General features: G+C 37.9%; 1 protein-coding gene across 1 annotated transcript; it reads left to right on the forward strand.

Moving 5' to 3' along the window:
- trpm1b (transient receptor potential cation channel, subfamily M, member 1b) lies at positions 1-27,222 on the forward strand. Its single transcript, XM_028448324.1, has 28 exons — positions 1-79; positions 156-241; positions 1,684-1,760; positions 3,115-3,310; positions 4,809-5,022; positions 5,262-5,386; positions 5,465-5,636; positions 7,591-7,765; positions 7,834-7,957; positions 11,461-11,533; positions 11,618-11,718; positions 14,260-14,442; positions 14,516-14,650; positions 14,746-14,796; positions 15,613-15,753; positions 15,849-15,878; positions 15,967-16,259; positions 17,267-17,495; positions 18,265-18,396; positions 18,468-18,596; positions 18,696-18,824; positions 21,365-21,616; positions 21,689-21,863; positions 22,572-22,592; positions 22,678-22,822; positions 22,905-23,110; positions 25,615-25,747; positions 25,845-27,222. The coding sequence occupies exons 1-28, from the start codon at positions 1-3 to the stop codon at positions 27,220-27,222; spliced, it is 5,184 nt and encodes a 1,727-aa protein (XP_028304125.1).
- Positions 27,223-27,736: the final 514 nt, after the last annotated feature.

Consider the following 27,736-nt stretch of genomic DNA (forward strand, 5'->3'; position numbering starts at 1 on the left):
ATGAAAATACCCTGTGGGCATGGAGAAGGGTCATGGGACTCCCTAAAGGATTACCTTGAACTGGAGTCATGGGACCTGGGTGAACAAAGAGCCTGCTCACATGCTCATCATATTAACCAGCCCTCATAAAGTGCAGAAGTTTCATGTCCTGTGAGATTCAGTGGGACCAGTGGCTGGAGGAGAGCTCTGCTGGGACACTGAACACTTCAGCCCACTGACACCACTCTCTGCTACACCGTGTGTAAGTGTGTTCTATCCACAAACCCGCTTCTTCTCCTTCTTCTTCCTCTTCTTCTTCTTCTCATAATTTTGGCAGGAAATCATGGATTGGATCCTTGTTTGTTGTTTGTGGCAATACATTTCAACACTTAAGAGTGAGTCAGGATGTGAAAAATGAAAATCAGCAGCTAAACTCAAGCTACAGATGAGTAACACTGAGACCAAACCCAATGAAGAACTACTTTGTTAAATCATTAATTCAGCCAACTTTTATTTCCAGTGTTATTGATTAATACAGCAGCTTAACGGAGACAAGTCCTTCCAAACCATTTATTTACCAATTTATCTTTTATTTTATAAGACAAAAGTTGATAACTTGAAATATATCTGATATACATGCTTTACTAATGTCTTTTTTTTGTTTTTGGTATGGTTAAAATGTAGGGCAGTTTTCAGCGTTGTTGATGGTTAAACAGGCAAACTCGACCCTGTGAAGCTAGTGTTGTAGTACTCGAGTAGCTCTTGGTTTTGAGACCGGTCTCAAGACCAGATTTGAAATGTCTTGGTCTTGTCTTGGTTGTAAGTGCATCTTTACTCGGTCTCGGAGTGCCCGAACTCAAGACCAACAAAGATTTCTGCAATTCTCCAACTTTACTAATGTGATAATGAGGCGAACAACTTGGAAAAATGATAAATATCTTCAATTCATGCAGTAACTTTTTTTTGTCTGTCAAATATGTTTTAAAGAAACTTTAGAGAATATTTTTTAACTGTTTAACCTTGTCATGGTTTTTTAAATGGATTTAATGGCCTTGGTTTTGTCACGGTCTTGGCTTGTCTCATTGGTCTTGGTGTTGACTTGGCCTCAACTCCCAAAAGTCTTGGTCTTGTCTTGGTCTCGGTGCGTTCTGGTCTCGGGCAAGACTTGGTCTTGGATAATGTGGTCTTGAGCACAACACTAGGTGAAGCATTTCTATGTATGTTTTTAGTCGTGAAGCAAAGCGCTGCAAACAGCTTCATGAACTATTCTGTGAGTTTTATCTGAAATCCTGAGGTGGTGATCATGAGTAAAGTATAAACTAACTTGATGAGCGTAGAACTTGTTGCAGTTGTCCTTTCTGTGTTTTCCTTGTAATCTTTGCTTTAATTGGAGGTTTATTCCTGGATGTCGCCTTATTGTCAGAAAAAATCTCACAATAACAATAAAAATAAGAAAAACAACTGCATTGGCCGTAGAGCGCCTGTTTGATGCTTTTCTCATTTAGATAGTTGAAGTTAGTTAGACTTAAGGAACTAAAATAAGGATTCTCAGAGAATGTGTGTGTGTTTGTGTTTTTCCTCTTTTCTTTCTTACCTAATTTCTTTCACGGGGATTTCTAATCGTACGGGCATGACTGCCTTGTGACTGTGGTGTGACAGAGTTTCATTTGAGCCAAACATTGTCTTTGTTTTGTGCCCCTGCAGGCGCAGAGAGCCTGGATCGAACGGACCTTTGTAAAGAGAGAATGTGTTCACATATTTCCCAGCAAAGACCCAACACGGTAAATCAAATCATCTATATTCATTAAACTTTTAATTTGAACTATATTTATGTAATTGCACAAATATTTCAAATTTTGACTTAACTCATAAAAATGGCATTAGCTTATGTGCTAAATCAAATGTAAAAGTTTTTCAGAACATTTTTAGTATATATAATAAAATTCCGCTTTCATTCAATGAAGTAAATGTTTTTGGTTTTTTGTTTTTTTTAATTAAAACGCTTTTTCCTGGAATTTATTTTTGACCATTGAATTGTAATTTTTACAACCCCACACTGTAAACCTGAATAAGTTAACAGAATTGAGGCAATTTTTTAAAAGTTGATTAATTTAAAAATCTAAATTTTCCAGAACTTAAAAGGTTGATGACTGGGTTCTTGTACTTTTTGATAACAGTTAAATTTAAGTGCTATATGAATTAATTTTAATTTTTAATTTGAAATAACAGAAATAGCAGGACTCTTATCATTCTTATCATGTAATTACTTAATTATATTAAGTTGTACTTAAGTTGTGTTTTTAAGTTATGCTTACTTATTAACAAATATTGTTCCATTTGCTTGAAAAATATTAGTTAATGTTTCTCAAAAAGGAAGAAAATATTACACCAACCTGACATAATTAAGTTAATAGAGCTTTTTACTTAATTACTTTGAATGTTCGGGTTTAATAATACATTTTATATTAAAGCTAAACAGTATACAGTGATTAAAAGCACAATAAAGTAAGTAAAAACTAAAACTAAAGTTGCACAAAATACAAATAAATCAGAAGTTACAGAGAGCGTGCAACTCGGAGTAGATGGGTTTTAGTCTGAATATGAATGTTTATCAAACACGCCTGTATTTAATTTACATCAACTACCAATCACTAAAAGCATGTTAAAAAAAAAGTACATAATCAGAAACAGTGTAAATCTCATGTAATGGAACAGGTTTTCTAAGAGAAATATCTTTAGATCACTTTGGATAGATTTTCTGTTAATGAGGCTACGATGCAACGTGGCGATAAATGGAGATAATCTTTAAATTGCATGTTAATACTCACTTTCACGCTCCTTCTTCTACTTTATTCTTGCCTTTTACTGCTGCATAACAGCAAATGAAAAGCAGTCATCAGATGATATTCAGGATTAAAGAAGATTTTTTTTTAAAGCCTCCTAATGCGTCGTTACTAACGAGACACTTCGGTGTGACAGAAAAGTAAGAGCACGGGAAGGTTTTTGCTCATTTTAGGCGCATGTTTTACACTTAAAAAAAGCCTTTTTACTGTGATGTAAACGTGTGTAGATGCAACACAATTATTTTGGATGAATCGCTTTAAGTCCCAGCTGAGTTATCTGTGATGTGTGCAGATGTGCCTGTGGTCAGCTGACCACGCAGCACGTGGCCATCCCGCCTGGTGCCAACTCAGTAGAGGAAGCCCACCAGCTGGTGCAGATTGATGCCCCCAAGGATAAATGGTCGGTGATTAAATACACCAGGACGTACCCGACCGACTCCTACGGCACCATCGAGTTCCAGGGTGGGGGGTTTGTCAACAAAGCCATGGTGAGTCTCAGGCAGGGGTGGGGTCATTTATAATTGTAATCGCCTTAATTGATAGTTAATTACACTTAGGTTTGCTGTCATAATTGTAATTAAATTGTAATTGAGTTGTTTAGATAATTGACTTTGTAATTATAATTGTCATGAAAATTCTGCAAAAATTGTCAATTCTAATTTAACACAAAATTGGGGAACCATGTTACAGTTCTATATGTACAGTTCTACACATATGTAGTTGATAATTATTAAAATATGGTTAATATCAAGTTTTCCCACATTTTACCATTTAAAAAAAAAAAATTAAATCTAAGGGTATACAGACACAAAAAAGTTAAAACCAGGGTTTCATTTGTAATTGCAATTCAAAAATATGTTGCTGTTGTAATCGTAAATGAATGAATGTAATTGAGCTCAGATAATTGACTTTGTAAGTGTAATTGGCATGAACATTTTATAAAAACTGTGAATTACAATGTAATTAAACGCAAAACTGGGAAACCATGTTACAATTCTATGGCTTACACATATGTAATTAACAATTATTAAAATAACTCGAGGGGTATACTGACACAAAAATATTAAAACCTATATTTTCATTGATTAGGAAGCTTAACAAGGTAAACAATAGATAGGAAATAAATTAGGTTTTTGGTTTTTAGTGTATTTTACAGCTGATTTAGGACCTGTTATCATAACAGATGCTAACAGAAAGCTAACACAAGAGGAAGGTTAACTTTTATTAGGTTATTTATTTCAGGCTCAGTAATTGTGATTGATTGTAATTGAACTTAAAGGTAGGGTAGGTAATTTTCTCCAGATGCACTTTTTCACTTTTTGGTTGAAATTGTCTTCATATCCTGACAGAAATTGAGATCTTATGTGCTCTGAAAAAGGAATGAAGAAAATCTGTCATCTGTAGCAGCTGTAAACCTGTAAAAACTTTGACCAATCAAAAAAGACGGTTCGGGTTTTTTTTTTAACCAATCACGTCTCCCTGCTCGTTCTCAACACCTCGCGTGCACAAGCCCTCACTCAAAGTGTGTCACCGATGACAGAGTTAAAACTGAGTTTCTGGCCACGTTTTTTAACGTAGATAATGATAAAGTTTAGTGTTTATTTACCGCTGAATGAGACATGAGACAACATAGTTTCTACACAATACAAACGATGAGCTTTGGTCTGCTATTGGAGCACTGGTGCTCGTGCATGTGAGTGAGGGGCGTGGCTTTAGAGGGAGCACAGAGGTGAGAGGGGGTTGGGAGGATGCTACAATCACAATCATGCCAACTTTTGAAAATTACCTACCCTGCCTTTAAGTCATTGAGAACCTAAATGTAATTGACTTTCTAAAGATAAAAGAAGAATTGAATTGGAAAAATTGCTGGTCGCCCTATTCCTAATTGAACATGGGTAATTGAAAAGTATGTAAATGTAATTGACCCCAACCCTGGTCTCAGGAAAGGACCTCTCCAAATGTTTTGTCATGTTTGACTTCCTTCAGTATATCCGAGTTTCCTACGACACCAAACCAGACAATCTCCTGCATCTGATGGTGAAGGACTGGCAGCTGGAGCTCCCCACCCTGCTCATCTCTGTGCACGGAGGTCTCCAGAACTTTGACCTCCAGCCCAAACTCAAGCAAGTGTTTGGCAAAGGTCTGATCAAAGCGGCTGTCACCACTGGAGCTTGGATCTTCACAGGCGGAGTGAACACAGGTGGGATAAAGCTTTCAGGGTTCACTGCGCTAGTAACACATTAGGTGATTCCCTTTGCTGAGAATTGTCATTTCGTAACACCTCATTCTGAAAATTCCTGGAAGAGATTTGACAGGTCCATTGTTACGGGTTTAAGCTTAATTCTTACCAAATTACTGGAATCCGTCCCATATTCAAAAACTCATTAGGTTTTTGACTGATTTGTCTAAATCTCTCTGTTTTGCTCATTACAATGAAAGGGGTGATCCGCCATGTCGGAGATGCATTGAAGGATCATTCATCCAAGTCACGAGGAAAAGTGTGTGCAATAGGAATTGCACCGTGGGGAATATTGGAAAACAAAGAGGACCTTATTGGAAAAGACGTAAGAATCCTTCGTCTCACTGCAACAAAGTGTTCATACTTACGTGTTTTTTTGTGCAACTAATTCATTTCTTCACAGGTAACAAGACCCTATCAGACGATGGCGAACCCACTGAGCAAACTGGCAGTGCTCAACAGTAGCCACTCCCACTTCATCCTCACCGACAACGGGACGAGTGGAAAATACGGCTCAGAAGTGAAACTGCGTCGGCTGCTTGAAAAACACATTTCTTTGCAGAAGATCAACACGCGTGAGTCAGTTAGTTGACGTTTGAAATCCTCCATGTTGTGTGTGAGTGTCAGAGTTGGGGTCAATTACATTTTTCAGTTAAAATTATGTTTTCAATTATCCATGTTCAATTACAACTCAATTACGATTAGAGAAACCAGTAAGTTTTTCAATTACAATTAAATTACAATTTTTTTTTATCCTCACAACAATTATGTTCTCAATGACTAAAGTTCAATTACAATTACAGAGCTTGAAATAAATAACCTAATAAAAGTTAATCTTGCTCTTGTGTTAGCTTTATGTTAGCATCTCTTATGATAACATGTCCTAAATCAGCTGTAAAATACACTAAAAACAACAACTATCATCTAATTTATTTCCTATCTATTGATTACTTTGTTAGGATTCTTAATCAATGAAAATATAGGTTTTAATATTTGTGGTGAGGGCGTCTGAGCCTTTTTTGTGTCATTATACGCTTAGATTTCTATTTTTTTTTTTAAATGGTAAAATGTGGGAAAGCTTGATATGAAACATATTTTAATAATTGTTAACTACATATGTGTAGATCTGTACATATAGAACTGTAACATGTATCATTGACAATTTTTATAGAATTTTCATGGCAATTACAATTGCAAAGTCAATTATCTGAACTCAATTACATTTTAATAATTACGATTATGAAAGCAACAAATAATTGCGCCAGCACCATAATGGTAATGAATTATCAATGAATGTGTGCGTGTGTGTGCCTGTGTGTGCGTGTGTGTGTGTGTGCGTGCGTGTGTGTTGAATCAGAAGATGAAGGTACCTCTGTGACCTGTGGGCTTCCCTTTGTCATCCTATGCCTGGAGCTCAGATAAGGCAGGGACAGCAAAGGGATGCTCAGCCGTCACCTCTGTCCTCACCCCCTCCTTCCTCTGGATTCCCTCTCCATCCTATAAGTTCCCAAAGTGGGGTACGCCAATTGTCATATGGGGTACGTGAATAAAAAATAAATAAATAAAAACAGCTCGACAAAGAGTCTCCACACAAATCTGACGTCAGCTATATTGAAGTGATGATTGTGTTGCATTACTGGAATATGTTCATTCAACAAATGTTTGATAGATTTTATTTTTCCAAAATAAACGAGATTGTTTCTCTCTGAAAATGCCAGTACGCTAATTAATTAAATGAAGCAATAATTCTGAATAATCAGAATCAGAATCAGAATTCCTTTAATAATTCCAGGGGGAAATTGCTTTTGTTACAGCCACAGAAAAAAAAATCACAAATAAAAGAATAAAACGTTTAGCAAAGACAAAAGAAAGAATAAATGGTAAATATGTGTATAATTAAGTAAAAGGCTGTTAAAAATAGAGATCAGATACACACACATTACAGCTAATGTGTGATGTGTGTTTGAAAAATAATAATTAAAAAGATATTTAAAAAAAAAAATAGAATTTTAATCCGTTTTTACCTACATTTTCTTTCGATTTTTTTATTATTTTTTTCACCTTACCAATTACTAGACATTTTAGGCGACCCCATTTTAATTCTAGGCGACCCCACATGGGGTCCTGACCCCAAGGTTGAAAAAAACTGCAAGAACCTAATGACTTCATATCCATTGTTTGTATTTTATAAATGTGCTCTACTATATTTGAGTGGTTTATTGAATATTGTGTTTATGACATACTCCATTTTTAGGGCAGCTGTTTTTTTTTTTACTTTTATTTTTTTGGGGGGGGCGGGGGTATAACTAATATATATTTTCTTCACACGGGGCCCTTTTCATTCCATTATAAATAACCTAAACATCTTTAAAATGCGTTTTCGTACATATATATAAAACAGACTTCTGAGGGTACTTTACCCACCCCCAGTCCGACGCCCCTGGGTATAGTAGTGTGATCAGTTTGGGAACCACTTTTCTACATGAATAAAACTCAAGATGAGTGACTGTTGGTTTCTGTGCGCCCCAGGTTTGGGTCAGGGCGTACCGCTGGTGTGCCTGATCGTAGAAGGAGGCCCAAACGTCATATCCATCGCCTTGGAGAGTCTCAGAGACGAGCCCCCCGTCCCAGTGGTAGTGTGTGATGGCAGCGGTCGTGCATCTGACATCATTTCCTTCGCTCACAAGTTCTCTGAAGATGGAGGGTGAGGTGTTAGCAGTGTTCCACCACGGTTCCTTATCCAAGTACTGAAATGTCAATCCCCTCCTCCAGCCTGGTAAATGATGACGTCAGAGACCAACTTATGGTAACAATCCAGAAGACATTTAACTATAGCAAAAGCCAATCACAGCAGATCCTTCTAATGGTAATGGAGTGTATGAAGAAAAGGGAGCTGGTGAGTGAACCTAATGTCCACTTCATCGTCCTCATCCTCGTATTTGTGTTATGTGTGTTTGGAATAAATGTGTTTAATAAACATTTGTGAGTTGTGATGCATCTAGTCTCCATCATCATTCATTTTCTTTTCCATATAAAATAAATATATTCACAGTGACCCTGTTTAAGGTTAGGAAAAGACTTTAGAGCCCTGATCTAGTTTCAATAACACACTCAGACAGAGATCTCTCAGATAACAGATTAATCCCAAATATCTCACAGTTTCTTTAGCGTTTGCTCGAGACTTTGGTTCATAAATTGCAGACGCATTTGCACATTTCTGGCAGATTTCCATGGTAATGAGTGCTAAGTAGTTTTTCTAATACTCCATGCACATAATCTGAGTACTCCATACATTTGTGGGGGGAAAGATCAGCACTTACTGCATCTATTCAGAGTAAGCATGCAGCAGCACACAGATGGAGAACAGGCTCCATCCCGCTAATCCTCAACCAGGTTCCACTCAGCTGTCAGTCTACATACAGCTCTCATTGCACACTCTATCTGGAACGCATTACACTCTGCACCTAATGGTCCAACACCAATGGATAAGCAACTGACACTGTTTCATTTCCTCAAAGATCTTAGCATTGCTGATCTTTTTACATCCGATTTATTCGTCGCTAACTCTCAGTCATATCCGTCTTTTAGTGAGTATTTTAATGTATGAATATGTGAAACAGTTACACTGTTCATCCTATATGTGTCTGTGACAGATGAATAAAAACACTAACAAGAGAGCTGTAAACCCTTATTACAATTATTTGACTGGCTTATAAAGCAAACAACTGTCCAAAAGACTAAAGGACAATGAAATATTCTTCACTGCACATTATTAACGCATCCCAGGGTTCAACCAAGGCCTCGCACCAAATCTAATCACATTTACTGCTTTGCATGTGACCGAGCCATCAGTGTAATTTTATTCGATATCCTTGAGCCTGTCACAAAGGGAGTGTTATTATCACCCTGAAGAGTGAATCAGCTGTTTGTGTTTAAAAGCTCAGCCGCATGCAACAAGAAAAAAACACTTCATAGCACGTGGTTACAGTGGCATTCATTCATTCATTCATTCATTCATTCATTCATTCCATCAGGCATTCATTCATTCATTCATTCATTCATTCATTCATGTAGTCAAAGAGTAACTAAACCCCTGCTTTCTCCTGACCTAACGCTCTTCTTTGTGCACCGTTTGACTATTGCAAACTGTCCACTGCAGACACAAACCACACAAAACACTTATCTTGACAAAACATCAGCAAATTATGAGTAAACTAGCAGCAGTCAGAGCCGTATAGAGAGAGAGAGTAGCGTCAACAGACGTCCAAAATGCATGATTCGTGTAAGACTGAATTTTGGCGAGTTAGTGGCGGGCCTTTCGAATCCATTGACTCCTAACTGGGATTTTTGGTACTTTGTCATCAATAACTGCATTGATTTACAATATGTATACAGTACACCATCATATGTATGTGTATATACAATATATGTTTATGTAGTTCCATTAAAAAAAAATGTCCTAACGTAAGTTCGTATTAATAATTAGTGTAAACGGCTTACCTGCTTTTTTGACATAGTTAAGGCCAACATTAATTTGGTTAAAAAATGTGTTAATATGTATTGTATACAGGATGTAATGTTTTGAATTTTCAAGAATTAAAAAAAATCGGTCATTAAAACACACCACATCCAGACAGGACACATTGAAAACACATTTATTATGTTCATACATATATAAAAATAGACATTAGATTTTTTACTATGCACATATGTACCAAGATAAATTCATTAAATAAATGTCTAACAAAGTCAGAAACATTAATAACTTGTCATGCAGTTTGCGGTGCTGTATGGGGATGCTCCACTCGGGGGTGAAAATGTGCGGCTTCCCAACCGAACCAGAGAGGAGAAAGAAATGGTTAGCCAAAGTCAGCAGGAGCGATCTAAAAAAAGAAAAATCAGGAATATAACAATAAAAACATCTGTGATGATCAAAGACTTCATTTGCACTTTTTCCACAATTAACACAAATGAAAATCTGATTTAAAAAAAAGAAAGAAAGAAGATATGTAGCCTATGTGGGTAGATAAAACTGTGAAGTAAACGCTGTGTATCTGCTAATAGAAGAATTTAGATTTTTTTTTCCTTTTCTTTTGAACATGAACACAACAGCAGTGTATCTCACAATGAAAAAAAATGATAATAGTAATAAAAATTTAAATACAAAACATTTAAATAAAAATGTACTGGTTTTGAGGGGATAATCCACTAACATGCTTTAATACACATGTTAATGGATTTAGATATGTTGATAATAATAATAAAAACATCTTATCCGCTCGAGCTCCATTGGCTACAATAGTAAAATGATCGCTTCCAGGACAAAATGTGAGGCTCCATGAGCCGCCATTGCTGTAAAAAAAAAAAAAAAAAAAAACCATTGGAATGAACGAAGTTGTCGCAACTCTCTCTATCTACAGCTCTGGGAGCAGTTAGCTGCTAGCTAGCGGCTAAACAGCTAAAACAGTTGACTTCAGAGGAACACCAATATGTGTTCAGAACATTAAAAAAATGTATCAAGATAATTTTATGCTTAAAGCATAACTAAAATGCCTTGATTATGGGCGGGGCTCCTGGAGCAGGTAAGACACACCCAGTCTATACTATATGCTAACTAGCTACTCAATACTCAATATACATCTCTATTGACTATTCTCTCAACCCAACCTACTCACCATAGATTGTAGAGCACACAGGTGCTAGTTTTTATAAAAGGGGCGGGGCTAACAGTGCTTGTTTTTAATGAAAAATGCAGAGCCGTTTAGAGAGAGAGTTGCGACAACGGAAGTTTGAAGTGCTTGACTGTCACGTGATTCCTGTTGACTGAAATAGTTACCGGAAGTTATTGGCGGGCAATTCGAATCCATTGATTCCGAGCGACATAACTGGGATTTTTGGTAATTTGTCGTCAATAATGAGTTAATAACGCACCGTTAGATACTCTGATGATAATAATAATAATATCCTATATGATTATTTAAACGTGTTACCGTTCAAAAGTGTATCACTAACTGTCTACTCCGCTCTAGCTCTATTGCGCTGCAATAGCCAACTGCTCACTGAACCGCCATTGATGTAAAAAAAAAACAGAAAAAAAAACGGTCGTGAATGGTGTTGTTACAATTCTCTCTCTAAACAGCTCTGGCAAGATAGTACCTAAACATCACATGATCTTGTTCTCAGCCAATAGAAAAAATCAATTGTAATAGCCTGGTTTCAACCCATAGAGGGCAGTCACTCTGACATTTTATAACTAAATAAGACAAATTGGACCAGGATCAATCAACAGCACTACTTTTAAATCCAAATACATTTGTTGGTTTTGGGGTTTAGTTATTCTTTAATCAGTAACTTCATCCATTACCAAAGACCAACCTGCAGTTGTTTGTTTACATGTAGATCACAGTTTTCAGAATGGGCTCAGAAGGACAGCAAGATATTGAAATGGCGATTCTTACAGCCCTTTTAAAAGGTATCACCAAACATTTCATCAAACTTCTTCGTAATTTCCTCACTTTCTTCATCTTTTACTTCTACCTATTTTCCTCTGTTTCAGGCACCAACGCTTCAGCACCAGACCAGCTTAGTTTGGCTCTGGCTTGGAACAGGGTGGATATTGCTCGTAATCACATCTTTGTTTACGGACACAATTTACCAGTGAGTGTTATTGATTTATTATTAAATGTAGCTATATTAGTGATTAATTTCAGAACCATGATACAAAAAGTGCAAACACGGCAGACAATCCGAGGCTGACACATTCACTACTGATCAAATGACACACTTTAATTGGATTTGACGAGACCTTGCAGAACCTTTTGTAGCAGCCTACCTGCTCTCCTCCTAAATAGACCCTGAATGTGTGCAGGAATGTGTGAGCCTGGCATGACATTTGTCACAATGGAATGTATTTTGAGGACCAATCATATGATGATAAAGCTCTACCCTTCCATTTTGGTCTAAGGAATACAGCCCTGGCATTTTGTGTCCAGACCAGCCCATTACATTATCAGACATCAGTAGCCGTTATTAAGTCAGTGATGCTCAACATTTCCTGTTATGTGTTCATTTTAATTATTATTTCCCCAGAAAACTTAAAAGGACGGAACTTTGACCCCTTTTTACCTTTTACTCTTGGCCAATTGACAACTTCCTTAGTCCCATTTTTCAGCCCCTTTTCAAAATCTTTTTCCGACTCTAGCTACCGTTTGTCAATAAAATATCCTTTTTTCACCCTATTTATTGTTCGTTTTTGCAAGTTCTTTTTGACACTTTGTCCAATTTTTGTTCTTTCTTTAATATTTTTTTTTTGACACTTTTCATCCTATTTAGCTACGTTTTCCCCAGTAAATACCACTTGTTTCCTTTTTTACTATTGTTAAACACATTTTGCCTATTTAAACTTTCCTTGGCCATTACAAACCAACCTGGTCCTCTTTATTTGACCATTTTTTGGCCACTCTTGACTGCTGTTGGCCCCATTTTAGTCACTTAAAACTCTTTTCTTGCCACATTTTTGCCACTTTTAGACCATTTTTGGTCACTGTTGCCAGGTCTGCCTCCAAAAAAAAAACGTAGTGGACCAGGCCGGCCCACTTTGGGTGACGGCCCACCGGGATAATGCCAGGCATTCCAGATGGCCAGTCTACCCCTGCTTCAAACTTAGAATATCACCACAACTATACACAGCATTGTAGAGCTCATGACAGCCAAATAACGAAGACTGAAAAACAACTATCAGAACAACCCAAAGGTAGAGTAGAGTAGATACAAGTACATACGAGTAAAGTAAATACGAGTATAGATACGAGTAGAGTAGATATAGAGTAGAGTATATACGAGTAGATTAGAATAGATATGAGTAGATACAGGTATAGATACCAGTAGAGTAGATACGAGTAGAGTGGAGTAGGGTAGAGTAGAGTAGAGTAGATACGAATATAGATAAGAGTAGAGTAGATACGAGTATAGATAAGAGTAGAGTAGATACGAGTATAGATAAGAGTAGAGTAGATACGAATATAGATTAGAGTAGATACGAATATAGATTAGAGTAGATACAAGTAGAGATAAGAGTAGAGTAGATACGAGTAGAGTAAATATGAGTGTAGATAAGAGTAGAGTAGATACAAGTAGAGTAGATACAAGTAGAGTGAATACGAGTGTAGATATGAGTATTTGTAGAGTAGAGTAGAGTAGATACAGAGTACAGTAGATACGAGTAGAGTAAATACGAGTATAGATACGAGTAGATATAGAGTAGAGTAGATATGGAGTGGAGTAGGGTAGAGTAGATACGAGTATAGATAACAGTAGAGTAGATACAAGTATAGATAACTGTAGAGTAAATATGAGTGTAGATAAGAGTAGAGTAGATACAAGTACATACAAGTAGATATGAGTAGAGTAGATAAAAGTACATGCAAATAGAGTAGAGTAGATATGAGTATAGATCTGAGTAGATACAAGTGAATATGAGTAGATACAAGTGGATATGAGTAGAGTAGATATTAGTAGATACAAGTTGAGTGGAGTAGAGTAGGGTAGATACAAGCATAGATACACGTAGAGTAGATATAGAGTAGAGTAGAGTAGAGTAGAGTAGAGTGGAGTGGAGTGGAGTAGATACAAGTAGAGGAGATACGAGTAGAGGAGATACACGTAGAGGAGATACGAGTAGAGGAGATATGAGTAGAGTGGAGTAGAGTATAGATAAGAGTAGAGTAGATATAAGTGGAGTAGATACAAGTAGATATGAGTAGATACAACTACATAAGAGTAGAGTAGAGTAGAGTAGAGTAGAGTAGAGTAGAGTAGAGTAGAGTAGAGTAGAGTAGAGTGTATATGAGTAGATACAACTACATACAAGTAGATACGTGAAGAGTAGATACAAGTACATACAAGTAGAATAGAGTAGATATGAGTATAGATATGAGTAGATCGATACAAGTAGATATGAGGAGAGTAGAGTAGAGTAGAGTAGATACAACTACATACAAGTAGATACGTGTAGATACAAGTACATACAAGTAGAATAGAGTAGATATGAGTATAGATATGAGTAGATAGATACAAGTAGATATGAGTAGAGTAGAGTAGAGTAAACTGGAGTTCAGTGGGGTCGAGTTGTTTTGCAAAATGGATTAAAACAATGTATTAATAATCAATATAGTCACATACAGACTGTTGTTTCCTCAGCCAGCTGGAGCCATTGCTAACACCACCACCGCTTCAGCGCCAAAACCGGAGCGACAGAAGAGCCCTGCTGGAGCTCCACGTAACAAAGCTGCAGCACGGGGTAAAAAAGGCAAAGGCAAGGGAAAAGCAAAGCCTGAACCTCCTGAGGAAACAGATCCCAGGAAGCTGGAATTAATTCGCTGGGTATGAACGACTTATTTCAACTTCCCTCGTGATTGTGAAACGTAACCACTGTGTTGCATGCTTGACCAATCAGGTGAACTCTCTGGAGCAGGCCATGATGGACGCTCTGGTACTGGACAGAGTGGATTTTGTCAAACTACTCCTTGAGAATGGAGTCAATATTCACCACTTTCTCACCATTCCAAGATTGGAAGAGTTATATAACACGGTACAAGAAATAAAAAACAAAAGCAGGTCTGATTGTATGAAATAACACCTTGAGAGCGTATTCAAGGTTAATCTTTTGTTTGTTTGTTGTTTCAGAAACTCGGCCCTGCAAACACACTGCATGCTGTGGTCAGGGATGTCAAAAAGGTGAAATGTGCTTTTCTGCAATAAAACACATCTACCCAGGGTTGGGGTCGATTTCAATTCAATTCAAATACGATTAATCTAATTATCTAACTATAATTAGATTAGAATATTTTTTTATCCTCATAAAGTAAATTATAATTGTGTTCTTTAATTACTAAAGTTCAATTACAATTAATCACAATTACTGAGCCTGAAATAAATAATTAAAAGTTAACCTTCCTCTTGTGTTAGCTTTCTGTTAGCATGTCTTATGATAACACGTCCTAAATCATCTGTAAAATACACTAAAAACAAATATTAATATAAATAAATATAATCATCTCATTTATTTCCTATCTTACCTTGTTAGGCTTCCTAATCAATATATTTGAATATTTTTGGTGTGGGCATCTGAGCCTTTTTTGTGTCACTATACACCTCTATTTATATATATTTTTTAAATGGTAAAATGTGGAAACACTTGGTATAAAACACATTTTAATAATGCACTACATACTGTATGTGTAGAACTATACATAGATAGAACTGTAACATGGTTCCCCAGGTTAGAGTTAAATTATAATTGACAATTTTCATAGAATTTTCATGGCAATTACAGTTACAAACTCAATCACAATTTAATTACAATTACGACAGCAATTACGACAGATTTTTGAAAATACAATTACAACTATAACTATGCCATAATTGTAATTAATTATGAATTACGCAATTACGATTCAAATTGACCCCAACCCTGCATCTACCACCACCAAAGCTGTGTATTCACACATGTCACATTCTGCTATAATACATATTGGTGGTTGTTCTTTGCAGGGAAACCTTCCTCCTGATTATCAAATCACCTTGATTGACATTGGCCTAGTCCTGGAATACCTCATGGGCGGAGCTTATAGGAGCAATTACACTAGGAAGGCTTTCCGTAACCTCTATAATAACTTATATGGGCTGAAGAGGGTATGCATGGATGGAGAGCAATAAATGACTAATGCTTGGTCAGTTTATCTAATAATGTGTGACAGTAACTGCTATAATGTGTTGTCTCCATGCAGCCAAAGGCACTCAAGCTTCTAGGAATGGAGGTAGGCCATCTTATTTTGCAACAAAATATGCTCAGTCAGATGAATCCGTCAAACCCTAAACACATTTAACATTCCTGACTGTGTTCAGGATGACGAACCGAGAACAAAAGGTAAGAAAAAGAATAAAAAGAAGAAAGAGGAGGAGGTGGAGATCGACATAGATGACCCAGAGGTCTGTCGATTTAAGTTCCCCTTCCATGAGCTGATGCTGTGGGGGGTGCTGATGAAGAGACAGAAAATGGCACTCTTCCTGTGGCAGCGTGGAGAAGAGGCCATGGCAAAGGCCTTGGTTGCGTGCAAACTCTACAAGGCCATGGCTCATGAGTGCTCAGAGAGCGAACTGGTGGACGACATCTCCCAAGATCTGGAGAACAACTCCAAGTCAGTGCTACACGTGTAACACCCTCACTTAAAACTATTCTCATTTACATCAAATAATATTGCTTTACATTAGGACAGTGTTTCTCAAATGGGGGTACATGTACGTGAGATGGCACTACAGGGGGTACTTGAGAGAGAGAGAGAGAGGAAAATTAAATGGATGCATTAAAATATGGGGCTTTACAATGTTTATTATCAGTTAAAAATGATTATCTACTAGATTTTACCAGCAACTCACAAAACAACAACAAAAAAAGACAAAACAAAGGAAAAATAACAAACAACAAAATACACAAAATGACACCAAAAACACATGCATCAAGAGAGAAAAATACTTTTACTATTACCAGCAACACACAAAACAATAACAAAGAAACACTAAATGAGAGAAAAAGACACAATATCACTACAAAATAGGCAAAAATAACAGAGAAACTTACAAAACGACATAAGAAACAACCAAATGACACCAAAAACACACACACTGAGATAGAATAATCAAAATGATAGGAACAACACACAAAAAACGACTACAATAACACAAAAATTTGAGAAAAATATACAGAATAAAAAAAAGAACAGACAACATACACAACATGACACCAAAAACACACAAAGTGATGTCAGAAATGTCATGAACTGAAAACACAAGGATCAGTCTTGATAAAAAAGAAATAAATCTATTCAGGAAACACTAAATACTGTTTCATTTCACTTATTTACAAAATGTGAGTCTTTAAAATGTGTGTTATCACTCATTTATTCCATCATTATGCTCAATAGTTGTTTTTTCCGCAGAATTATGAGCAAAATCTTCTAGTCGGACATAAGGGGGGAACTTGGATTCAAAAGTTAGAGAAAGGGGTACTTGAGCCAAAAAAGTTTGAGAACCACTGCATTCGGACATACAGTATATGCTACTTAATTTTCAGATGAGCTACAGTTTCTTTTGGGTGAAATCTTTTGGACTTTGAGAAGCAAAACTAAAGTTTTTGTTTCTCTCACAGAGAATTTGGACAGTTGGCCTACGAGTTACTGGACCAGTCGTACAAACACGACGAACAAGTGGCTATGAAACTCTTAACGTACGAGCTGGTCAACTGGAGTAACTCCACCTGTCTGAAGCTGGCCGTAGCCGCCAAACAGAGAGACTTCATTGCCCACACCTGCAGCCAGATGTTGCTCACGGACATGTGGATGGGATGCCTAAGGATTGGAAAAAACCCCGGCCTTAAGGTTAGCAAAAGCAATACTTCCACCATTGCCTTCCATTGGTAGACACCAGGGTTGGGGTCAGTTATAATTGTGTCAATAAATAATTGATAATTAATTACAATTATGGTGTAATTATAATTGTAATTTTAGAAATCTGTTGCTGTTGTAATCCTAATGAAATTGTAATTAAGTTCAGACAGTTTGACTTGTCATTGCCATGAACACTCTATAAAAAATGTCAATTATATTTCAAAACTGGGGAACCGTGTTATAGTTCTATGTACATTTTATATGTAGTTAACAATTATTTAAGTGTTTCATATCAAGCTTTTTCACATTTTACCATTAAAATAAATTGAAATCTAGGGGTATACTGACACAAAAAAACCTATATTTTCATTTATTACGAAGCGTAACAAGGTAATCAATAGATAGGAAAGAAATTAGATGATAGATATTTGTTTTTAGTGTATTTTACAGCTGATTTAGGACCCGTTATCATAAGAGATGCTAACAGAAAGCTAACAGAAGTTGAAGGTTAACTTTTATTAGGTTATTTATTTCAGATTCAGTAATTGTGATTAATTTTAAATGAACTTTAGTAATTGAGAACGTAATTGTAGTTGACTTTCTGAAGACAAAAAATAATTGTAATTGAATTGTGATTGGAAAAAATGCAGGTCACTGTAACTAATTGAATCCATTTCCTCCATCAAAAATTGTCTTTCTTGTGAAGAGATTTGACTGATTTTCTTTCTTTCTGAAGTAAACACTGGAATATGTTTTGTAGGTCATTCTTGGAATCATCTTTCCACCATTGATTCTTCTGCTGGATTTCCGTATTGGGGACGATGCTTCTTATCAGGCACCCGGAGGCAAAGACGAAGGGAAAGACAAGGACGATGACAACAAGTCAAGCAAGGTCAAAGTTTATTTTGACCAAGTCAGATGATTTTTTTGTTAAAATATAAAATTATGTGCTGCAACTTTCAGGACCCCAATGATGCAGTTTCAAGAAAAGGAGACGAGGAAGAGGGTAGCACTGATGTCCATAAAATCCCTATTGGCAAACGCTTTTTTGAGTTCTATGATGCACCTTTCACCAAATTCTGGTTCAACACAGTAAGTCTCTTTCTTGAATGAAATACAAAGAAATCCTTATTTAATTTATTGAAATACTTCTCTCTTTTTTATATCTTTCTATTTTTTGCCTTTGGACAGATTTCCTATCTTGGATATTTGATGCTGTATAACTACATTATCCTGGTCAAAATGGAGCGATGGCCATCTATACAGGAGTGGACTGTCATAGCGTACATTCTAACACTTGGCACTGAAAAAGTCCGACAGGTAAAATGCACGAATGATGTCAGCTATGGCGGTAGATTTGTATCTTTATTATTCAATCAAAAAAAAACTTATCAATCAAAAAAAAAAGTTTACTTCAATTAAAAATAAATATTTCTAATCAAAGAAAAAAAGTGTTCAAATGCAAAACAATATTTGAGACCCAAATAATTGCATTTCAACACTTTTGAAAAGAGGTTTTTTTTAATTGAAAAGGTTTTGTTTTTAATTGAAATTATTTTTTATATATTTAGGCCATATTATGGGTAGTACATTTCTGTCTTTATTATTCATTCTTTAAAAAAACGAAAAGAAAAGTGTTTGAAAGCAAAAAATAATTGAGCCACAAAAAACTTTTTTTTTTATAAAAAAAAAAAAAAAAGAGCTTCAAAACCTTTTTCACTTTAATTTAAAAAAATTATTTTTTTAAATGTATTATTATTATTTTGCTTTGAAACAGTTTTTTTCTTTGATTGAAATTTTTTTTATTTATTTATTTATTTTTTCTACTTTATTTTAATGTTTTCTACTTGATCTAAATGTTTTCTTTTTTAAGACACTGGCTATCCGTACGTAGACGAATCAATATACCGACATTCTACCCGTACGTAGCGCCCCTCATTGGCCAGTTTAGGTAACGTGATAGGTCACGTGACTAAGACGCTACGTACTTGTACTTCTGTTGGCTATTACTATGTAGATTCTTAAAGTATGTTACGGACATGCTACGTATTTATGAATTGTTGTAATCATACGTAGTTCCCCTCATTGGCCAGTACTTCTGTTTGCTATTAATACATAGATTCCTAAACTACGTTACGGACTAACTAACCCTAACCCTAAACTACGTTACGGTCTAAATAACCCTAACCCTAAATTACGTTAGGGACTAACTAACACTAACCCTAAATTACGTTACGGACTAACTAACCCTAACCCTAAACTACAATACGGACTAACTAACCCTAACCCTAAACTACGTTACGGACTAACTAACCCTAACCCTAACCCTAAACTACATTACGGTCTAAATAACCCTAACCCTAAATTACGTTACGGACTAACTAACCCTAACCCTAAACTACGTTACGGACTAACTAACCCTAACCCTAAAATACGTTACGGTCTAAATAACCCTAACCCTAACCCTAAACTACATTACGGTCTAAATAACCCTAACCCTAAATTACGTTACGGACTAACTAACCCTAACCCTAAACTACGTTACGGACTAACTAACCCGAACCCTAAAATTACGTTAGGGACTAACTAACCCTAACCCTAAACTATGTTACGGTCTAAATAACCCTAACCCTAAAATTACGTTAGGGACTAACTAACCCTAACCCTAAACTACATTACGGTCTAAATAACCCAAACCCTAAATTACGTTACGGACTAACTAACCCTAACCCTAAAATACGTTACGGTCAAAATAACCCTAAAATTACGTTAGGGACTAACTAACCCTAACCCTAAACTATGTTACGGTCTAAATAACCTTAACCCTAAATTACGTTACGGACTAACTAACCCTAACCCTAAATTACGTTAGGGACTAACTAACCCTAACCCTAAACTACGTTACGGTCTAAATAACCCTAACCCTAAATTACGTTAGGGACTAACTAACCCTAACCCTAACCCTAAACTACGTTACGGTCTAAATAACCCTAACCCTAAATTACGTTAGGGACTAACTAACCCTAACCCTAAATTACATTAGGGACTAACTAACACTAACCCTAAACTACGTTACGGTCAAAATAACCCTAACCCTAAATTACGTTAGGGACTAACTAACCCTAACCCTAAATTACGTTAGGGACTAACTAACACTAACCCTAAACTACGTTACGGTCAAAATAACCCTAACCCTAAACTACGTTATGGACTAACTAACCCTAACCCTAAATTACGTTAGGGACTAACTAACCCTAACCCTAAATTACATTAGAGACTAACTAACACTAACCCTAAACTACGTTACGGTCTAAATAACCCTAAACCTAAAATACGTTACGGACTAACTAACCCTAACCCTAAACTACGTTACGGACTAACTAACCCTAACCCTAACCATAACCTTCTGAAGTGTATTTGAAGTTCTTGCCAGTGTGAATTCGTAGGCGTTTCGCTTGTTCAGCCATTTTTTGTCCGTACCGAATGGTCACATGGTCATCGGCCAGGTACAAATAGCACCGTGAGTTGTCCGTACGTCTACACACGGCTAACCACTTTGTTTTTTTAAATGAATAATAGACACAAATGTACTAGCTGTATGGCTCAATTACAAAAAGAAAACTTCGATAAAAAAAACTCTTTTCAATCAAAGAAAAAAAAGTGTTCAAATGCAATTATTTGGGTCTGAATTTTTGGGGGGTTTTTTTTGCATTTTAACACTTTTCTTTGATTGAAAAGTTTTTTCTGTTCATTGAATAATAAAGACACAAATCTACCTCCATAGTCAACATGACTGAATCTCAACTCGTATTTGAAATACAAAAGCATGTGAAGAACTTAATAAAACTGCTGCTCTTCAGATTTTAATGTCAGAGCCAGGAAAGCTGAAACAGAAGATAAGCGTTTGGATGGAGGAGTACTGGAACATCACTGATCTGGTTGCAATTTCCACCTTCCTCATGGGACTGATGCTTCGGCTACAGCACGAACCGTATATGGGCTATGGCAGAGTCATCTACTGCATCGACATCATATTCTGGTACATTCGTGTCTTGGACATCTTCGGAGTCAACAAATACCTGGGACCCTACGTGATGATGATTGGGAAGATGGTAATGACTAACCATGACACACAGATCAAATGAGACCTTCACACTAAATTCTGCTTGGTTCTTTCATTGCAGATGATTGACATGATGTACTTTGTGGTAATCATGTTGGTGGTGCTCATGAGTTTTGGAGTTGCTCGTCAAGCCATCCTTCACCCGGATGAGGAGCCCACATGGCGGCTCGCCAGGAACATTTTCTACATGCCCTACTGGATGATCTATGGAGAGGTTTTTGCAGACTCGATAGACCGTAAGACTAGAATTCATAGTAAGATTCTGTTTCCTGATTTTGGGCAGATGATCAGTGCTGCAATAAATTCTGTGCTCTGATGTATCAATAAACTTGACTTTAATACTTTGTCTCCCCCTGGTGGTACATGGATGATAACTCTTAGCATGTGGGAAATACTCTACTTATAAACACGTTCTGTTTCAAAAGGTTGTTTGTGAGTCTTTTCAGTCAATAGGCAAATAGACTTTATCTTTACGTAGCTTGTCATGGGCTACAAGGTCACTTTACAAGTGTAAAAACCTTAAAATGCTTTAAACAAGAACAAGAAAACAACTTTGAGTGAACTTGTTTGTAGGTCAGAGGAAGAAGTTTACACCATTACTTCCCCAATTATGATCATCTGCCTTCAAGTTTTTTTTCTCTCTGTGTTTTTTTTCTGTCAGGGTGAAGGTAATTCTAAACCATATGGCAAAAAAATTATAGCTAAATTCATTATTATGTGTGGACTTTAACAACAATGTTTTTCAAACAGAATAATGTGGGTTTAAATTGAGGGTCTTTTAAATATGAAGTATGATACAAAGTTGAATACTTAGGGATTGGATCAGCCACTTGAAAAAAGCTTTGACATCAGCTTGATCTTGACAGAAACAGAGGTGTGAAAATTCAGCATTTATCCATTTTAATGCTTTTTCTGTGCTTCTCTCTGACTGTGTTTTTATAAAGTTTATGCAATGGAAATTAACCGTAAGTAACCTTTGATTAAAGACATGTTGATCTCTTTATTAGGTTCAGTCCTCGGCTCTATTGCATTGCACTCCTCTCTCCACAGCTCCATGTGGTGAACACCTATATGATGAAGATGGGAAGAAACTTCCTCCCTGTATCCCTGGGGCCTGGCTTACCCCTGCTATTATGGCCTGTTACCTTCTCGTGGCAAACATTCTCCTGGTTAACCTGCTCATTGCTGTCTTCAAGTAAATATACATTCCAGTCTGTCGCTCCCATTACGTTGTGGAGACACCTTTTTACAGTTACGGTTCACGTTTTCTCTCCTAGCAACACTTTCTTTGAAGTAAAGTCCATCTCCAACCAGGTGTGGAAGTTTCAGCGATATCAGCTGATCATGACCTTCCATGATCGTCCTCTTCTGCCTCCACCTCTCATCATCTTCAGCCACCTCTACATCCTGTTCAACAGACTGTTCAAAAGATGTGCCAAGAAGAAGCAGGAAGGAGAGCTGGATGAAAAGGACCGGGGCCTCAGTGAGTTTCTTACACTGCTCTAAAACATAGAATAACATCCCCACAAATAAAATAGTGAAGTTGGTGATGACATTTGTGGTACCTTTGTAATAAACAAGCCGAAACCGAGTCAAATTCCTTCCTCGTATGTACAACATACACTTGGCGAATAGAGATGATTCTGATTCTGATAAGAGTGGAAGTGAAACATGCTGAATCCGTGTACCCTTTGTTCTTTGGTTATTCCGTTTTAAAACCAAATCAAAATAACTAATAAACGGTGTGGTTATTTTGTTTTCTGACTTCTAACCAAAAAAGAAATACAGAAAAATCAAAAACCAAACAAGCAACGGTTTTCTGTTATAGAATTAAATTAAATTTGAATATTTATGGGTAAGGTCTATTCAGGGGTACTGGAGAGGAGGGTCCGCCGGATAGTTGAACCTCGGATTCAGGAGGAGCAATGTGGTTTTCGTCCTGGCCGTGGAATTGTGGACCAGCTCTACACCCTCAGCAGGGTCCTTGAGGGGTCATGGGAATTTGCCCAACCAATGTTTTGTGGACCTGGAAAAGGCATTTGACCGTGTCCCTCGGGGATTCCTGTGGGGGGTCCTCCGGGAGTATGGGGTATCGAACCTCCTGATAGGAGCTGTTCGTTCCCTGTATGACCGGAGTCAGAGTCTGGTCCGCATTGCCGGCAGTAAGTCGAAATCGTTTCCGGTGAGGGTTGGACTCCGCCAGGGCTGCCCTTTGTCACCGATTCTGTTCATAACTTTTATGGACAGAATTTCTAGGTGCAGTCAGGGCGTTGAGGGGGTCCGGTTCGGGGGCCTCAGTATTGCATCACTGCTTTTTGCAGGTGATGTGGTCCTGTTGGCTCCAACATACCGTGACCTTCAACTCTCACTGGATCGGTTCGCAGCCAAGTGTGAAGCGGCCGGAATGAGAACATCCGAGTCCATGGTTCTCGACCGGAAAAAGGTGAAGTGCCTTCTCCAGGTTGGAGATGAGGTTCTGCCCCAGGTGGAGGAGTTCAAGTACCTCAGGGTCTTGTTCACGAGTGAGGGAAGGATGGAGCGAGAGATCGACAGGCGGATTGGTGCGGCGTCTGCAGTGATGCGGAGTCTGCACCAGTCCGTCATTGTAAAAAGGGAGCTGAGCCAAAAAGCAAAGCTCTCGATTTACAGGTCGGTCTACGTTTTAACCCTCACCTATGGTCATGAACTTTGGGTCATGACCGAAAGAACAAGATCACGGGTACAAGCGGCCGAAATGAGTTTCCTCCGTAGGGTGGCTGGGCTCTCCCTTAGAGATAGGGTGAGAACCTCAGTCATTCGGGAGGGGCTCAAAGTAGAGTCGCTGCTCCTCCGCATCGAGAAGAGCCAGATGAGGTGGCTCGGGCACCTAATTAGGATGCCCCCTGAACGCCTCCCTAGTGAGGCGTTCAGGGCACGTCCCTCCGGAAGGAGGCTCCGGGGAAGACCCAGGACACGCTGGAGAGACTATGTCTCTCGGCTGGCCTGGGAATGTCTCGGGGTCCCCCCGGAAGAGCTGGAGGAAGTGGCCAGGGAGAGGGAAGTCTGGGCCTCCCTACTGAGGATGCTGCCCCCGCGACCCGGAAACGGCTAAGCGGGAGAAGATGGATGGATGGATGGATATTTATGGGGAAATTAGGCTGAGAGCTTCATGTTTTGATCTCACCACACAAAGGGGGACCACAGACTTTTATTCCCGGACAAAAAAAAGGAGCAACACATAAGTCACATTACTGATGAACTGGTGAATAGAAACGCAATTAATACTTAAATAAATACAAACCAAAAATGGATGTTACAAAAATCACACATGATATATGTGATTAAAGGAACCAGAGGTGGTGTAATGAATCTACTGGTGCTCCTCGTTGAATGTGATCAGTTTTTGTGTGTGTTGACGGCTGCCATTAGTGGCTAGGCTTACTGCCCTCAAAAAAGCTGTAATTGTTTTTGCAAAAGTGAAAATGGTAGAAGTTCTAACATCTTTTCTTCCTCAAACCAGCCTCACAGTTGATAGTCAGTCACCTGTTCATTTGGATACTATTTGGACCGTAACACTGTTTGGTAAAGTTGGCAGATAGATTCGGACTTCCAGCATCAATAACTCTTTCACGAAACGTCATAGACACACAAATTACGCATTTGCCATCGGTGTGAGGTGGACAACATGATACAAGATCATTTTTATCAAACGCAGCTGAGTAAAAGTCCCCTCTGTGTGGTGAGATTAAAACATCATGCTCTCGTCCATAGTTTTCCTGTGAATAAACAATTATCACAAACAGAACAAGACTGAATTTTAAAACAGAAAAATGCTGCTTGTTTGTTTTTTTTTTTATTTTTCTGTATTTTTATTTTGGTTTGAAGTCAGTAAAACAAAATAACCACACTATTTGTTATTTTGATTTGGTTTCAAGACGAAATAACCAAAAAACGAAGGGTACACGAATTAGTAAAACATCCTGATATCTTTTTGTAATTTTTCTTTAGAGCTCAGGTTAAATCCAGAAGAGCTGAAAAATCTGTATGAGTTCGAAGAACAGTGTGTGGAAGAATATTTCCGTGAGAGAGAGGATGAACAGCAGTCCTCCAGCGACGAACGCATCAAGGTTACCTCAGAAAGGTAAATGAGTAACCGTAAAGTAGCTCATGGTGCATTCAGTATTTAAAGTATTTCTTCCGACATAGAAACGTATAACATTCTTACGTTTTCAAAACAGAGTTGAGAACATGTCAATGCGCCTGGAGGAGGTGAACGAGAGAGAGAACACAATGAAAGCCTCTCTGCAGACAGTGGACCTTCGTCTGGCCCAGTTAGAGGAAATCCACGGACGCATGGCAGCAGCTTTGGAAAAGCTTGCCGGACTGGACAAATCAGAGTTAACCCGAACCTACTCCCGTAATTCTTCCGTATGCGACCCTTCATCGCTCTTGCGTCAGGGCAGCATTAACAGTGCAGATGGTTACAGTCTTTACCGATTCCACATGGACATGGAGGAGATCTCATCCAAGCAAAAGGATGCAGAGGATGTCAAAGGCGACCTGGAAAGACAGCGGAGTCTGCGGCAAGCATCAAGTGTTGGTAACCTCAATGTCAAGGACGTTGGTCAGACCTTGGATGTTGACAGTTTGGAGAAATCGCGACCCAGCTCATGTGTGGACATTCTGATATCTCCATGTGAACAAAAGCCTGCCTCTTCAGGATCAAGTCAGGAAACCATATGCACCATTAAACATGGTAGCACAATGCTACTTGACAAAATATTGGACCTAAACAGACTAAAGCCTGCAACCCCTCCAAAAAGGACTAAATCCTTGAAACTGTATTCAGCTGAGGATCAACCTACATCTCCCGTGACCAAGAGGAGAACCATGAGCACCATCATCATCAGCCCCCCTGATGATCAAAATGAAGTACCAAGTCCTAAAGAGAAAGCCCAACTGCCAATGGGAACCTCATCTCTTCCAAAAAGGACTAAATCTCTGAGATATGTCCCAACAGAAAGCCAAGCCCAAACTTCTCCAATCACAAAGAAGAGGGCTATGAGCAGCATTATCTACAATCCTGTTAATTCCAGTGATGATGAGCAGCACACTGCAGACTACAGGTCACTGGTGGAGCAGGTCAGTAAAGCTCCAAATCAGTGGCCAGATAATTTAGAATATCAGGTGTATCAGAGCACTCTGGGTCACATACCTAAAGTATCAATGGTCAGAACGCTTAACCAAGCCGTTTCAGAGACCACCACACCTGCAGAGCTTAAACATCAGAGTAAGTCTGAGGTAGTTCCTTCAGAAGAAGAGCAACCCCTAGAAACAACAGAACCAGAACCACATCCAAAACGGACAATGGCGAGAAGAAATCTCTCAGATACCACAGATTATCTGACTGTAACCAATGAGCAGTACTTACCCTCTCACAAGTCACCAAGTTGGAATGCTAGGGAGAGGAAATCCAAGTCCATGAAGGAGCCCAGGGCCTCCAGCTGTGAGAGAAATGTTGCTGATGTGAGAAAAGAGGATTCTGGCGAGCGAGAAGACGGTAGAAAACAAACTGAGGCGACGGAGATGAAGGACAATGCACAGGAGAAGAAATGAGCAGAAAGGACAATAAAACTAGTGAGAAATGCAATAAAGATTTATTATGCACTTGATTTATGTTTAAGATGTATACATTATACAACTTAAAAAAAAATATTATAAAAATAAACTAAAAAGTGCTCCAAAACACACATGGACAAAGATATCTCCATTTGCAAACATTTCTGATGCACAATGGGTCATTCTGAAAAGCTCTGTGACTTCCAGCTTGGTGCTGTGACAGGATGCAGCTTTGCAATAAAATGGTCGGTGATAATTCATCCCTGCTGGATATGCAACAGTCAGCTGTAAGTGATCATATCAGGAAGTGGAAGTGTTGGCCATGAAGCAGAAGAACACATAAAATACCAGAGCAGGGTCAACGACCGCTAAAGCACATTGCACGTTAAAATGGCAAATCCTAACTTCCGCTGGTATATTATAATCTATAAATTATTTAAGCCATTTAAGGAGCATAACAGCATTTTTGTAACATAATGGCATCAATGAAAAAACTTGACTCAGGGCTATG

Source organism: Gouania willdenowi, chromosome 6 (genome assembly GCF_900634775.1).
Source record: "Gouania willdenowi chromosome 6, fGouWil2.1, whole genome shotgun sequence".
In the NCBI taxonomy this organism is placed as follows: Eukaryota; Metazoa; Chordata; class Actinopteri; order Blenniiformes; family Gobiesocidae; genus Gouania; species Gouania willdenowi.

Excerpts from the sequence above, each read along its gene's own strand:
- trpm1b (XM_028448324.1), top strand. The coding sequence starts at position 1 with ATGAAAATACCCTGTGGGCATGGAGAAGGGTCATGGGACTCCCTAAAG. Across the intron at positions 242-1,683 it reads CACTCTCTGCTACACCGTGT|GCGCAGAGAGCCTGGATCGA; the intron begins GTAAGTGTGTTC and ends GTGCCCCTGCAG. Across the intron at positions 21,864-22,571 it reads TTTTGCAGACTCGATAGACC|TTTATGCAATGGAAATTAAC; the intron begins GTAAGACTAGAA and ends GTTTTTATAAAG.